General features: G+C 40.5%; 1 protein-coding gene across 14 annotated transcripts in view; it reads right to left on the bottom strand.

The window, feature by feature from the left end:
* Positions 1-13533, bottom strand: part of itpr1b (inositol 1,4,5-trisphosphate receptor, type 1b) — a 103846-nt gene extending 90313 nt beyond the window's left edge. For 8 of the 14 annotated variants that reach the window (XM_035388765.1, XM_035388768.1, XM_035388772.1 and 5 more), the window contains exons 1-3: positions 13308-13532; positions 10664-10776; positions 6983-7053 (exon numbers count right to left, since the gene is read on the bottom strand). In XM_035388765.1, the coding sequence (XP_035244656.1) occupies positions 6983-7053; positions 10664-10755 (163 nt within the window). In that variant the 5' untranslated portion in view covers positions 10756-10776; positions 13308-13532. Of the gene's footprint in view, positions 1-6982; positions 7054-10663; positions 10777-13307 lie in introns of those variants that run through there. The other 6 variants (XM_035388771.1, XM_035388775.1, XM_035388777.1 and 3 more) reach the window with 2 other exon arrangements.
* Positions 13534-14057: the final 524 nt, after the last annotated feature.

The following is a 14057-nucleotide window of genomic DNA, read 5'->3' as shown; positions in this document are numbered from 1 at the left end:
ATGGGAAGAGTTTCCATATGCGTGTTACAAAGAAGTTCATCCTGTGCTCTGTCCTTTCTGAATGTCAAGACTGAGAGACTGACAGAGCCACATTTTTATACAAATGCAATACAAAGCCACTTTCCCTTCCATTTGCATGCAGGCAGTTAGAAAGGCTTATCGCGCTGTAGCACCTCATCTGCATGGCTGAGAAAAAGATAGACCAGGCATTCAACAATAAGTAAGGATTAATAAAACCAGAGATTAGCAAGTGACCCAGGGCAATAAAAGTTTGGCACATGACTCAGACACATCAGTGCATAGCCCTGTATATTATTCTTATAGCTACCCATATTTTAAAACAATATAGAAAAGCAGCATGATGTTCATGATGGATGAAATTTACTGTAATGACCATGTAATTGTGTGTTCATTTTGAATAATTATTCATTATTATTATGCCAATGATATAAAGGTTTTTACTGTCATTTAGACTACTGAATATCCACACTTGTTGTCCAAGGTCATTTGGCCACACGACAATGGCTACGGTTAAAGCCACTTCATGCGACTTTCCGAATCAGAATTCCAACATCCAATCACATCAGGCCAGATTTGAGTTGCATCCACATTTGACAGGTTAATGCAGGCTTTGTGATCAGACTTCAGTTTAGATTTCATGATCCCATTTCAATATTAAATAAAACAGCAGGAAACAACACTTGCGCGTTTGGTGTTTGTGAGGCTGTGCTTTGTTTCATTATATTCAGATGGTGTAGTCAAGGTACGGCCAGCAGAAGATATGCAATGATCTATAGTATACACAGCAGCTATACATTTGCAGGAGTATAGCAGGAAAAATACATACAGCACTATGGATAAAGGGGTTACAGTGTAAAAGAGGGAGAACCCATAACTGGAAAAATTCATTTAAAAAAAAAAAAAAAAAGTGAAACAATTTATAGTAGACCAGTGTTGGCTGGCATGCTGGTCTACTAGGAATTGTTTCACTTTTTTATTATTTAAAAAAAAATTTTTTAAAGCATTGACCGAGATCATCCTCACCTGCATGCTTGCAGTGTCATATTAGGCTACCCTTCATGTGTTATTGTCACACTCGTGTTTTCATGGCCAAAGAAACTTGGCCCGAACCAGATTTTGGCCCTGACATGGTGCCCAAAAACCACAAGCTGCTGAACGTGCTGATAAGATAATTTAATATTTTTAACAGAGAAGGGATGCAAAAATACCTCAATGAGACACAAGCTCGGAATCCAAAGGCATGAAAGCTCAAGGTTACGAGATTACAGAACAGAACAGGAAATTGGGTTTCCCAGTAGCAGGTCATTTTTGTTTGGTCAGATTGGGTTCAAAGGCTGCCATATTTCCTAACTTCAAGGATCCCTTTGTGTTTGGGCTTCATGCCAAAGAATGGCATACTGCACTCCACTGTACAGAAAGATTCAGTCCGCAGAATCTAATGTATTGACCCTTTATACTAGTGAACACTTGGGGACTATCTATAATTTCAATATAGCCTATAGCCAGATTATTACTATAGAATTCTGAAGTTAGTCTGCTTAAGCCCACCAGGTATAAAAAAATATTTTGCCAGTTGGTCCAATTCAGCCTTTTTCAGCTGGTACCAGCCACAAAGCATGAGCTTCCCTTTAAGGAAGTCAGTGGGCTGGAATGCACTCATAGCCTCAAAATAAAAGCGCAATTATATACAAACAAAACAAAAAATAGGCAATAGCAGAATATGCATTGTTCATCAAAACATGCACAACAGCTTACACCAAGCTGAAAGAAAATATGAAAATAAGCTTCCCTCTGTCCACCCACCCACCCATACCTGTATCATCTATTTATTCATGTGAATGTGTCAATATTTGGAATGATGTGTACAAATAAAAGCAGTGAATTAAGTCAATTTAAACAATGACAAATCCAAACAAATTTCAGATTACATCTTGTTTTCTCTTCTTCCCATTTCACCCTTATCAACCCCTTTTGGAAATACCAACAGAATTACCAAATAAGGCAAGCAAGCAAACCACAAAGTAGAGCCCACTGAGCAGGCGATCAAGTTATCGCTCTCCTCTATCCCTTCAGTGTTGCTTCCCTGTGGCACCCTTCTCATTCTACTCTTACTGTTTCATACGACTCCTATATCAACCCTCTCCCACATTCTACCCTCTTTCAAGCTGCCCTCTCACTGGCTATATATACACCAACATACACCCTTTGTGAAAAGAAGAAATGCTGGTGCCAATCAGAACTCTGCATATACAATCTCTTTTGCAGTATAAAACCCCGTACAGACTGACCAATCAGACGTCAGAAGCTCAAACTGTACTGTTTGCAGTCTAAAGCTAGGCTTTCGCAGTCTAACCAATCAGAAAACAGCACACACACACCAATTAGCAGTCCAAAACCAGCTCGGCCGTTTGACTAATCAGAACTTGCTACACACTGTCCTGTTTCAGGTGACCATGGAAACATAAGGATTCCCCGTCTCCAAGGGGGTCCTGCGTGATCTGATCAGAATGGGTTGGGGTATAATCAGCCCATCCTAAGAGCATGAGGGCAGGAAGGCTTATCGGCAATCCGCACACATGTCAATGGCAGCTCTGCATGGAGCCTCCGTTATGAAGCCTGTTGCCTGCAGACAGCGTATCTCTCACAGAGAACACTCCTGCAGGAGACAAGCCTGAGTCTTTAGAACACATATGCGCAAGAAAAGAGACTCAGATGCATTTTTCATGTAGCCATAAAGCAAACAAGTGGAAGTTCACTCCAGAAAACTGCATGCATATCACTGCATGCAGCCCCGGCAGCTTTCAAAAACAAAGAGCAAAACCCACCTCACAGAAATGCAGGCAAGACATCCCTCTGCCTATACCGTTTAACAGACGAAAAGGTATCAATTTCATCCGGATGACCTTGATTCAGATAAATGAAGTTGCATTTGGGAAAATCACATGTCTTTTTTAATAAAATCCTGTGGTGGGGGACTGCCAGCTCCTGCATGGCCTCCATTCTCAGCCCCATTACAGTAATATGCATCCAGAGTGTCACACTGATCAGGAAGCCTTTCAAAATCATTTTTCAGATTGCACTGCAGTTCCCACTGCCAAAGTCTGACACGTCCTTGAAATGTGTCGCTTCTGGAGGGAACATCTGCACATTGTGGCACATCCAGTCTGCAAGGACTTGGGCATTGTGGAGTTTTCACATCACTCAGCAGAGCTCTTAAGTGGCCTTGTTTTTGATAACACATAAGCAGGCAGTACTTTTAAGGTAGAATAGTTACTTTTAATAGTGGTGTGCAAATAAAATCCAAAGCCAAATGGGACAAAATGCACTGATCTGGTATAGGGCACAGTGAGATACAGAACCATGGTGGTCTGGTATAATGTGAGATACAGAACCACAGTGTTCTGGTATAGGGCACAGTGTCAGATACAGAACCACAGTGTTCTGGTATAGGGCACAGTGAGATACAGAACCACGGTGGTCTGGTATAGTGTGAGATACAAAACCACAGTGTTCTGGTATAGGGCACAGTGAGATACAGAACCACGGTGGTCTGGTATAGTGTGAGATACAGAACCACGGTGGTCTGGTATAGTGTGAGATACAGAACCACAGTGTTCTGGTATACAGCACAGTAAGATTCAGAACCACACTGATCTGGTACCATGCAATACCCAAAACCACACTTTGCTCTGTGATTTAGGACAAAACATAAGACCCAGATCCAAATTGATGTAGTACTGGGTACAGAGTGGATCACATTACACCACTATATCATGGAACCAACAGCCACGTCTCAACTAGGCTACACTTTAGCTGGCATGCTACTGGGTTGAATGTCCAGTTCCTTGCCTATTTAACTAATTTTCTAATTGACTACAAAAGTAAAAGCTTGCCTACTTCAAGTTCATTTTCAGGGTTTTTCTAAAATATTTTTCAGATATTTCAATATTCTTTTTGTGGAATGAAGGACATTTTAAATATTTCAACCCAGAACATTCAATCCTTTACCAATTACATTTAATTCAATTATATGTATGTTTGTTACCTTTTTTATGCATCTGTGGCAAAATATAGTTGCATGATCCTCGTTTTATCTAAGAGAAAATAAATAGCCTAAATGTAGCCTAAATGATATAAATAAATCACACACCGCTGAAGAGACAGGTAGCTAGCCACTGATTCACAGGTGAATGTATCCGAAAAGTGATATTCTCTTTCCTGTTGTCCTGGAAACCAGGAGACTATACCATTTCACAGAGCTTTGAGTTATGAAGCCCTAACTAGTTCCAGGGCACTTCTTTTTAATGCAACTGTCTGGAAGGCTGGCATGCTTGCCATTCAAATGCTCAGTCTGCAAAAGTTCAGACTACATGCAAACTATGGAATCCTTGGATCCAACACTGACAGCTGTGCTCAGCCGTAATCATCAAGGCAACAAAGTGAGGGCAGGGTACACAATCCTGGAGTTAGACTGAACTGTCGTTCAAAAATACACATAGTGAGTGAGTTCTGACATTCACCGAAGGATGAACACTCTCAAATACACACTAGTACAGATAGGCTACTTCACTATCTCAAGATGACCCACAAAATTTTCATACGCTAAGGAAACATGAGCTTTTCCCCCTAAGATGCATACTCACTCGCGCATGCCCTCACTCCCAGATACAGTGACACTGAAACACACCTCCACCTTCAAAAGACACAAAACCTCGCAGATGCACAGACTGCTGTAATGGAGGTGCAAGCTATTTCAACACTGGCGTCTACAGAGGAGCTGGAAGACAGAGATTATTATTGTGGTTTTGTGTTGGCTACTTTTTCCAAAGAAGGCTACCCAATTGATATTTCAAACGTTAAAAAGATTGCATGGAATGATGGGGAAAGCTTTACAGTATGTAGTATGGGAATAACAAGCTCTTAGAGTCACCTAATAGTTCAAGGCTTTCATTAAGGCAATGAAAACAAGGGGGAGGAAGGCTCTTAATTCTAACTGGAGAAAAGCTGTTACTTGATCAACCCGTCTCACCCCTATGGTAGAACACAAATAATAAATTGAGTGTGTATTTCAGTACAATATAATTAGCCAATGCACGGCAAAGACATCTATTCTTTTCTTCTTGAATCTCACTGTGTACCCCCTGCTGCTCACTCTCCCTGATGCAGAATTAGCCTACATACTGGCAAGGGAGTCGCTTCAAAGACTTGAGGATTTCCCTAAATGTACGCAAAGATTTCCCCGTAAATTCCTGCAAAGGGATGAATAAATCCAATCTTATAGGGATTAGGCTACTGCTCATTCATTCTAAAGTCAGACCCATCTGCAAACACAGCAAAGGAAAGGGTGGTGTTCTGAATCACACTAAAAACCCAAGCAGATCAAGCAACACATCAAACCCCAGGGTTACTGCAATCAACACCAATGCTGGATCATAATGTCCAGACCAGCCATGTGTCTAACACAGAACTCTAAAGTGGGCCATCTTGAATCACAAAACATGGAATTACTCTTCAGCTCTATTAGCTCTATTAAGTTTCCACTGAATAATTCAGAGTTCATCGTGTTGAAACTTGTCCTATAAATCATAATCTGTGCTTTAAATCAGGAGGACAGAAAACTCAGGAAAACTACAGTATGCACCCTAAATAGACAACATACATGCATCCCAAACTCAGCATATAGTGATGCATTGCACTCTGTTTATAGACCACAAGACTTTATCTCGAAAAATGTGCTCCAGAAATGCCAAATTAATGATTGATTATGCTCACTACCAGCTCCAATATGCTTCCCACGGGAGAAACGTTTTTTTTTTTTTCCAGCAATGTTTAATTCAGGAAAATAAAGAGAGAATGGTACCACAGGTAAACCAAAGCTAAACAGAAACAGTCCATCTCCACCGTAAAGACCTTGCTTCAAGGTGTGCTGATGATTGTCTGAAGAAAAATAGTTGAGTTTTACTTAGTACGAGAAGGCCAATGCCACACAAGCTTAATCAATATGGGAAAAACTTAAATTGCACTGCTTCCATTTTGCAGCACAAGGTTTTAGATCTTCTGATGATGTCTATCTTTATGAATTCCTGTGAAAATAGCCCTTCGTAAAATTGTAAATTAAAAATAATTTTTTTTTGTAGCCTATGTGTGCGTGTGTGGGTGGGTGGGGGTGGTCACTTGAGTGCTTCAAAACGCAGGGTAGTATTCATAGAATTCTATCACAAATATTCGAACAGCCACCAAAACATTTTCACATTCATACATCATAGCACAGATCTTGCAAGGTCAGCCTTTAATGAGAGCATAGTGTCACCAAGAGGTGTGACATTACAGCCTCTGGACAGGGAGTTTGAAATAAAGTGTACCTCCCCCTCTCTCTACATTCACTTCAGTTCAGTTTGCTTTCTTAGCTAGAACATGCACATTACCAAAGTATGTTTACAGAAACAAATGTATAACAATACTTTCACAATTTGTAATGTTTTGCCTATAGCCTCTCAACTCAAGTGTGAAATTCCACACACAACTGGAGGCTTACCTCTCTCAAGGTAAAAATGAAGGTTCCCTAAAATATTATTCATGGTCTGCCACAGGTTTCACCAGCAAATAAGTTTTTAAAAAAAACACATATTCACTGTCATTGTATTTATGGTAATTAGCCTATGTGTAGCCTCTCATAACATTTAAGGCACAACACATAAACAAGACAAGAGCAGACAGATAAAAGAAAAAGATTAGTATTTGTGTGGATTTTTTGTACTTCTACTATGTACACAATTTGGAAAAACAATCTTAAAAAGGATCAAAACTCACAGCTGATTCATGACATCAGAAGTGGGAAGACATCTAAAATGTTCTTACATCGATATAGGCCTATATCAAACATGATCGCTGCTTGAAGATTTCAGCTCATGGGATTCAACCCCACAATGTAAAGGCTGTAGAGGGAGAAAGCATTCCTCACCTCGAAACTTCTTGGGAGGGTTGTTGAGGTCCCCAGTGTCTGGCTGTACCACACAGCGGTCATCTACAAGACTGAGGAAAAATAGCAGTCAATGACACCTGTCAAAAGCCAGTGAGAAGACATGCTCACACATAATGCAAACACACATAACACAAGATATGGTGAACTTAAGCCACTTAAAAACAACTTGAAACTCTCTCAAACCTGTATAATGAACAAAAAAGACTCAAATCATTGATAACTCAAGACCAGGAAGATCCTATGACCTTTTTACAAGGTGATTCCAGACCAAGCCAAGGATACGATTTTTTTTCTCCAGCTAAGAGCACAAAGCCTGCCTATTACACTATAGCCTACCTTACATCTAACCTTTCACACACAAAACATGTATGCACAACCACACAACCATGCATATTTACACAAAAACACACACAACACAGCCACATACATACAACCATAAACTCTCAGATCAACCATAACTTCTCAGATGGAAAATCATCCCATTGCCTTCATCGCCACAACTAAAGTGTCCCCCAATGAAGAGCATATAATTTACTCATGAACAAGTTCGGCCAATGAGTGTTCATTTCGCCAATCCTGTTAGCCTACCTCCAGGCCACACATTGAACAGAAGGCTGTGCAAACCACCTGTTCTTCAGACACTGCCAGGTCCCAGCTTCAGCAATGTGTACTGAAGTGGGAAAGATCACCAGGAAGCTGGAGAGTAAAAACCATGGAATGTAGCCTATATGTGGCCAGTTTATCCTCTTTGCCATATGGTGCGCATGTCTGATACAGTGGGCGAGAACTGCCTTCCCTACAGGTGCCAAATGGCCACAGGAAATCAAGGACTTGGACCCCATTCCAATGCAAAATAAAAGCGCAAAGCCATGTGTGGCCAGAGGATGAGGAGTACTGGAAGCAACCAGGATTTAAAGCATTTTATACCCACAGTGCAGAATTCTGTAACCAAACTGTCTGTGCTAAAAATAGCCTAAATGCCAATGCTGAACAAATACACAAGAGATTTTTCTCATTCTTGAGCACCATGTAATATGATATCAGCAGACTGATTATGATACTATCTGGTTTGGGACACCGAGTTTGTCTCTGCACAAGAAAGGGGAAATTTACTTTCAGGGTTAAACATGGAACATTGAGGCTGAAAACAAATTTAGAATAACAGCCAACTGGACACTGTCCAGATTACACATCTAAAACCCTCCCAAATTTGCATTGCATCACACAGTATGCAACAAATCTGCAAGGGTGCCAACATTACACTTCAAACTGAGATTTTTAACCCTAAAGATTCAGTCACATAAAATACCACTCCCTTATTGTTGGTGCAGAGAGAAGGCCTGTACATCTGCATGTAAACAGAAGTATTAAAAAAAACATTCATTGTAAAATTCCATGTAAACAGCACATTCAGAATATTGTCTTATTCAGAATAATGGCAATGACCAGAATATTGCGTGCACATAAACGGTCAGTGACTGTCAGCTGAGGTCAGCCAAGGCCAATAAAATACACACCAGCTCTAGACCCCATGGATTTGTGTCCACGCTAGGGCTTCCAACCAGGAAACACACATAGTGTAAACACATCTGGCCAAAGGAAAGAGGAGGTGACACTTCAACACTTTATTCCTACTCAAGGAGGGGTAGCCTACTTCATGCTCAAACATGCCTCTTACCAGCACGGTAGCCTGGCTTCAGTGACATGAATTGTTTAATGATCACATAATTAATAGATTAAGAGCATAGAGCCGAAGAACACACAGTGATAACCAAATGGGCTATAATGGTTATCACCACAAGTATTCAGGGTGAGTGTGTGCACACAGGACAGCATTTTTTGCATACATTACAGTACAGTTCTTAAGAATAATCTTTCAGACCACGCCCATACAGAGGGGTAGAATGTGGTATATCTTGTTCAGGTGATCTAGTTTCCCAAAAACCATACATTAAAAATGCTAAACACAAAAGAAAGCATCATGTCTTGTGTAAAAGCCAGTCAAATTCAACTCATGCTTGTATCTATGTGTGACAGTCTTTGCCCATTGTCAGAAAGTGCACGATCCGTCCTGTGAGAAAGGTGATGACCATGCAGAAACTGTACTGCGTTGCCCAACACGGAACATGCTGTCAAGGCATTATTCAATAATCATGTTCCTCTTTCATGCCTGCGTGAGACAATGTTATTTCTGATTGGACTGTTTAATCTCGCCCATCAGTCTTCATCTCTTATCTCTCTATCAGTCAGATGCCAGGAGCACCATTCAGGGCTCAACGGTGATGGTGAAGAACACAGAACAAAGCACTAAACAGGAAATCGCGCTGTGCCTATTTTCAGCAGGGGAAGGGAAAATGTGCTCTCCTGGCGAAAAGCTGCAAGCTGTGATATGCACAGCCACAAAGCTTTGCATATCAACAACAGTAGCCTACTGAAATTGTGTAATGACACCAGGCTCTCTGTTTCTAAAAAATACACTGATGTTCACTGACAAATGATATTATCCTGAAGTCAATGTGTCAGGTGTTTGGCAACAACAAACACCCCCCCCTCCCCCCGCATCTGCCTGAATCAGACCCTACACAGCTGTGGAGTGATACAATTGTCATGCCATCACAAGCATGCCTTCCAGTTTGAGCACTCCATTTTTCAGACATGCTTTTCAAGGGAGAAAAAGATAGGGAACCCAGCACAGACCACTCAATTCCCCCAGATTAAAACCCCAGCTCCCTAACTACCACAATCCATGTAAACATCTCCCAGAAATGATCTGCCATCACAGAAAGCATCTTTCAACGAATTCTCCTGAATAACTGGTTTGCCCAGTTAGCAGTAATGGAATACCCTTCTCCGAAAGTACTTTGACAATGATCTCTCCACCCCTCCCACCTCCACAAAAACATGGCCTCCTGGACATCTCCTTGAAAAAGCACACCCAAGTCAGAGCACCCACACAGAGTTTTTTAAGAGCACAAACTCCTGCAGACAACTGTGCAGCACAACAAGATGCTCATGCATTTCTATTTTCATTCAAGCAGCTATTTCAGTGGTATGAGGGTACATAAAACAATGCAATTTCAATAACTGCAGTGTGCCCGCAGGTGATGCTTTATTTTGAATATAGTGTAGGCAACTCCTTTACGCTATGAAGTCATACACTATACCAGGAAACAGCTTATGCTCTAAATCCATTCATTCTTCATGGACAGACATGAAGACAGACAGGCTGCAAACAGCACTACTGACTTGAAACATGGCAACAAATTTTGTGTTTATCAATGGGAACTACCATTAGGCAGACACAGTCTGGTGGGCTGAAACAGTACCTTATGGTAAAGAGAAAGAGAAAGAGAAAGGGAAAGAGAGAGAGCAATAGAGCGAGAGAGATGATCCATGCACCATCCTGTCAATCACTATACTGAGTGACAGCAGGGAAGAGACCTTTGTGGATGCTACTGATGGTAACGTTATCACCTTAGAGAGTGGGAGACTACATGCATGCATAAAGGTTCTGTGTGTGTGTGTGTGTGTGTGTGTGTGTGCGCGCGCATAAGTGTGTGTGCGTAAGTGCGTATGCATGGCAAAAACCAGGGAGGGACTATAAAAAATGGCTATAAAAAAGGCCCATAGAAAAGCCAATAGATGATCAAACACACTCACCCTAAAGTGCTAATAAATCCATTTGTTGATCCTTCCGCATACAGGGAGCAAATGTCCCCAATGTGGAGAAAGCTGGACATCTTGTCCGACATTTTTGTCAACGTGGATTGAGCCTGTGAAAGAATCAGATGACAATGTTAGCTGACCTAGAAAATAGCACAGAATTGCCTCCCCCCTTTTGTTCTTGTTACCCTCTCCGCCACAAGTGGTTCTGAGTATGCTTTTATTTTTGTGAAAATAATTTTTTAAATAGCAATAATAAAAAAAAAAGGTCAGAAAATTTGCAGTTCCGTCAGCCCTTCCAGAATCAATAAAGCTGGCATCTGGATAACTGCTCTCATGAGATGATTATTTTTGAGCAATGTACAGCAGGCAGTCCAAACAGAACTGGTCAAATCTGACATGTTTGGCTGCGAGTGACCCGCTTGCTCATTGTGCCTCTGGCCTGATGGAGCTTCAGTTCTACCATATGACCAGACCAGGAAATATGAGCATTTATGAATCCCAGCTTTGAGAAAAATCAACTACAACCCATCACTGACCACGAGCACCAAGCAAGGTGCTATTATTTATCTGTCTCCCTCTGTACCATTGCAAATACTTTCCCACAAAATCATGCCAAACACAGTAACACTACCAAAAGTGAAAAATGCATGTGCAGAAAATAGATTCTTAATAGTACATAACTAACCAAACTTCCTGCATGGAAGACACACAAAGAAAATACATTAAGTGAACGTATTATGCAGCGTACAGGGCTGGTTTTAACTTTTCATAATGTTCATCAATTAGACTGACATATTTACCCTTGAAGACTCAGACAGAGAGAAAAGAAATAGAACAGAGAGAGCAACATCTATTTACAGACCCTATTGGGATCTGAACAGATATGGCTACAGTAAAAAGTGCTGTTGTTACTGTACTGTATTGTATGTGCCCACCAAACGGAGCTGCCACTAATTTAGCACACCTGAAACATTACAACCCCATCTTCACTTTACAGATTTTATGATAAAGGCAAAATTAGCAGTTTTATCACCAACTTAATTTAGCCCATGGGAACTCATTGGATTATCCACACAATATTCCACTCATGCAAGCAGTTCCTGTTGCCAAATACAGAAAGAATACCATGAGAAAGTCCTAAACCATCAATCTCAGCAGATAGCATAGGAAATGAATGGCAATGGATAAGCCAGCTCCTCAGGAGGTATATGCATGAACGAGTCTTCTATTGAAATCCATTCCAGCATATTATTATTATTATTATTATTATTATTATTATTATTATTATTATTATTCACAAAGGTTCTAAATACAAAGTCATTAAACCACCATGCAGAATAACGGCAGTCAAGTGCAGTCAGCAGTCAGAGAAGTAAACATAAGTGATGCATTCCTGTATTAGGAATATGGGAAAACAATTGGGAGCGATAAGCATCAACCAAACTTCTGACTTTTTATTACGCCACGCGTCTTCATTGACAAGTTTCACAACTTGCAAGTTTTTTCATTGAACACAGTTTGATAGTTGACAGCGGCTTCATTCATTGACGACCGCAGGTCTCCTTGCAGGTGCTATTCCACTGAACACAGTTGAACTCGAGATAACGGACATTAATGGTCTCCCATACAAATACAAATAGCAGCTTAACCACTGAACTCAGACAGCCAGCACGTTTCAAAGCACCGGTATGTCATTCATCGTTTCAACACTTAGTTTCCTCCTACATTAAAACTAAGCAAAATGTCAGTGTAGCCTATAGGCTATGCCGAGTGACCTCCTTCCTCAAGAGAAAATAAATAAACTAAAGTTTAACCCCAATATTTAAGTTACTTCCCCACCGCTGTCAAATCGTTTAGGTCTGACTTCAAGCAAATCGTTATTTGGACGTTTCGCATTCAATAATGTAGCCTAAAATACTCAATGTTCTTACGTAGGCTAATTTAATTTATTCCTAACCTAGGCAAGATGCTAATAGCGAACGACTTCATTAATACAGTAGCCCACGTCTTCTATAGCTCTGCTTGCTGTAGAAAAGAATAATAATATAGGGCTATACATTGCGTATTCTCCCCTTAATGTCTACGACAATCAACATAAAATTGATTGAAAAGGCACACTGTTTACTAGCTACAGTTGAGATTAAAAAAAAAAAAAAAAAATTTAGAACTACGAAAAAATTTACTGTAAAGTGTAATCTACGCGACGCAGTCGTCATCACGTCAGTCACCGGTAGCTATTCCAAATCGTCAGTATGAAATACTGTTCATTTTACACATAAAAATTACTCAGTCAGAATAGTAGGCTAGCATAAAATACGAAGACACAGAAAGATATGGCTCGCTAGCTAGCGACAATAGTTAATCCAGACAGTTAGGCTACTATTTCTTCTGACAATTTCGTGTTGAACATGCAATGCTATAAAATGCATCAAGCATGATGCAAGTCATGTTGAGCCTGCTGTCCTATAGACTAAAATCCGAATGAAAAACCCATCGTTGCTTTATCCGGAGGTAGCTGTGTACAAAACATTTAAAAAACGTTGCATTGCATCGTGTACTTCCTTGCTTACACAGATGTCGATGAAGCAGGACAGGATGCCTTCTTCTGAAAAGTGTACAGAGTTACGCGCAACTTTACCTTGACTGAGAGAAAAGCTTGTCTTAAATAGCAGCAATTTGGGCTTGATCAGCGCAAAAGAATTTCCACAGCCCAGTCTTCATTTAATTCCATGATACCAAAACTCCCGACAAGTAAAGGCGGACGTTTAACCGTTTTATATATTTTCCGGAGCTCCGTTCTGTACTACCTCCACATGAGCTCTAGACGTGCATGGTTTCACAGATTATTATATAGCAGCGGTGGCGTCTGGGAAATGTTGTTTCAGTTGTGAAACCCCGTCCGTGAAAGGTGACGAAAATTGATCGCTATTTATAGTTGCATGAACACTACAAGTCCCAGGATGCGCCAATGATCATTTTAATTATTGTCTTTACTGAAGTTGTGGAGAGTACGCACAAATCCATATTCACTTCAAATATATGATTTATAAGAATGTTTCTATGACGTATAGCTTGCTAACACCTACTATCAGATCTGTTCAAAAAGTCATACCAGCAATACGCTCCCAACAATTAAAATTTTGTTCTCTGCATCAGGACCAAATAGCCTGCTGTGGAAGGATGTTTGGGAAACGTTCATACTGAAGATCTGTATTATTGTTGAATGCATGTTTGAATGATGTGCATGACAGTGACGGCCATAAGGGAATAAAACTCATATTTCTGCAAAGTGAGCAGCCAGAAAAATAACGATTAATCAGTACATTAGAAACGTTTTTGCTCGTGATTCTATCACATTTCTAAGGTAGTACTGACCTCACAAAGGATA

This window comes from Anguilla anguilla, chromosome 13 (genome assembly GCF_013347855.1).
Source record: "Anguilla anguilla isolate fAngAng1 chromosome 13, fAngAng1.pri, whole genome shotgun sequence".
Lineage (NCBI taxonomy): Eukaryota > Metazoa > Chordata > Actinopteri > Anguilliformes > Anguillidae > Anguilla > Anguilla anguilla.
Note: the sequence above shows the minus strand (reverse complement) of the source record. Positions and strands in the feature narration are given on the sequence as shown.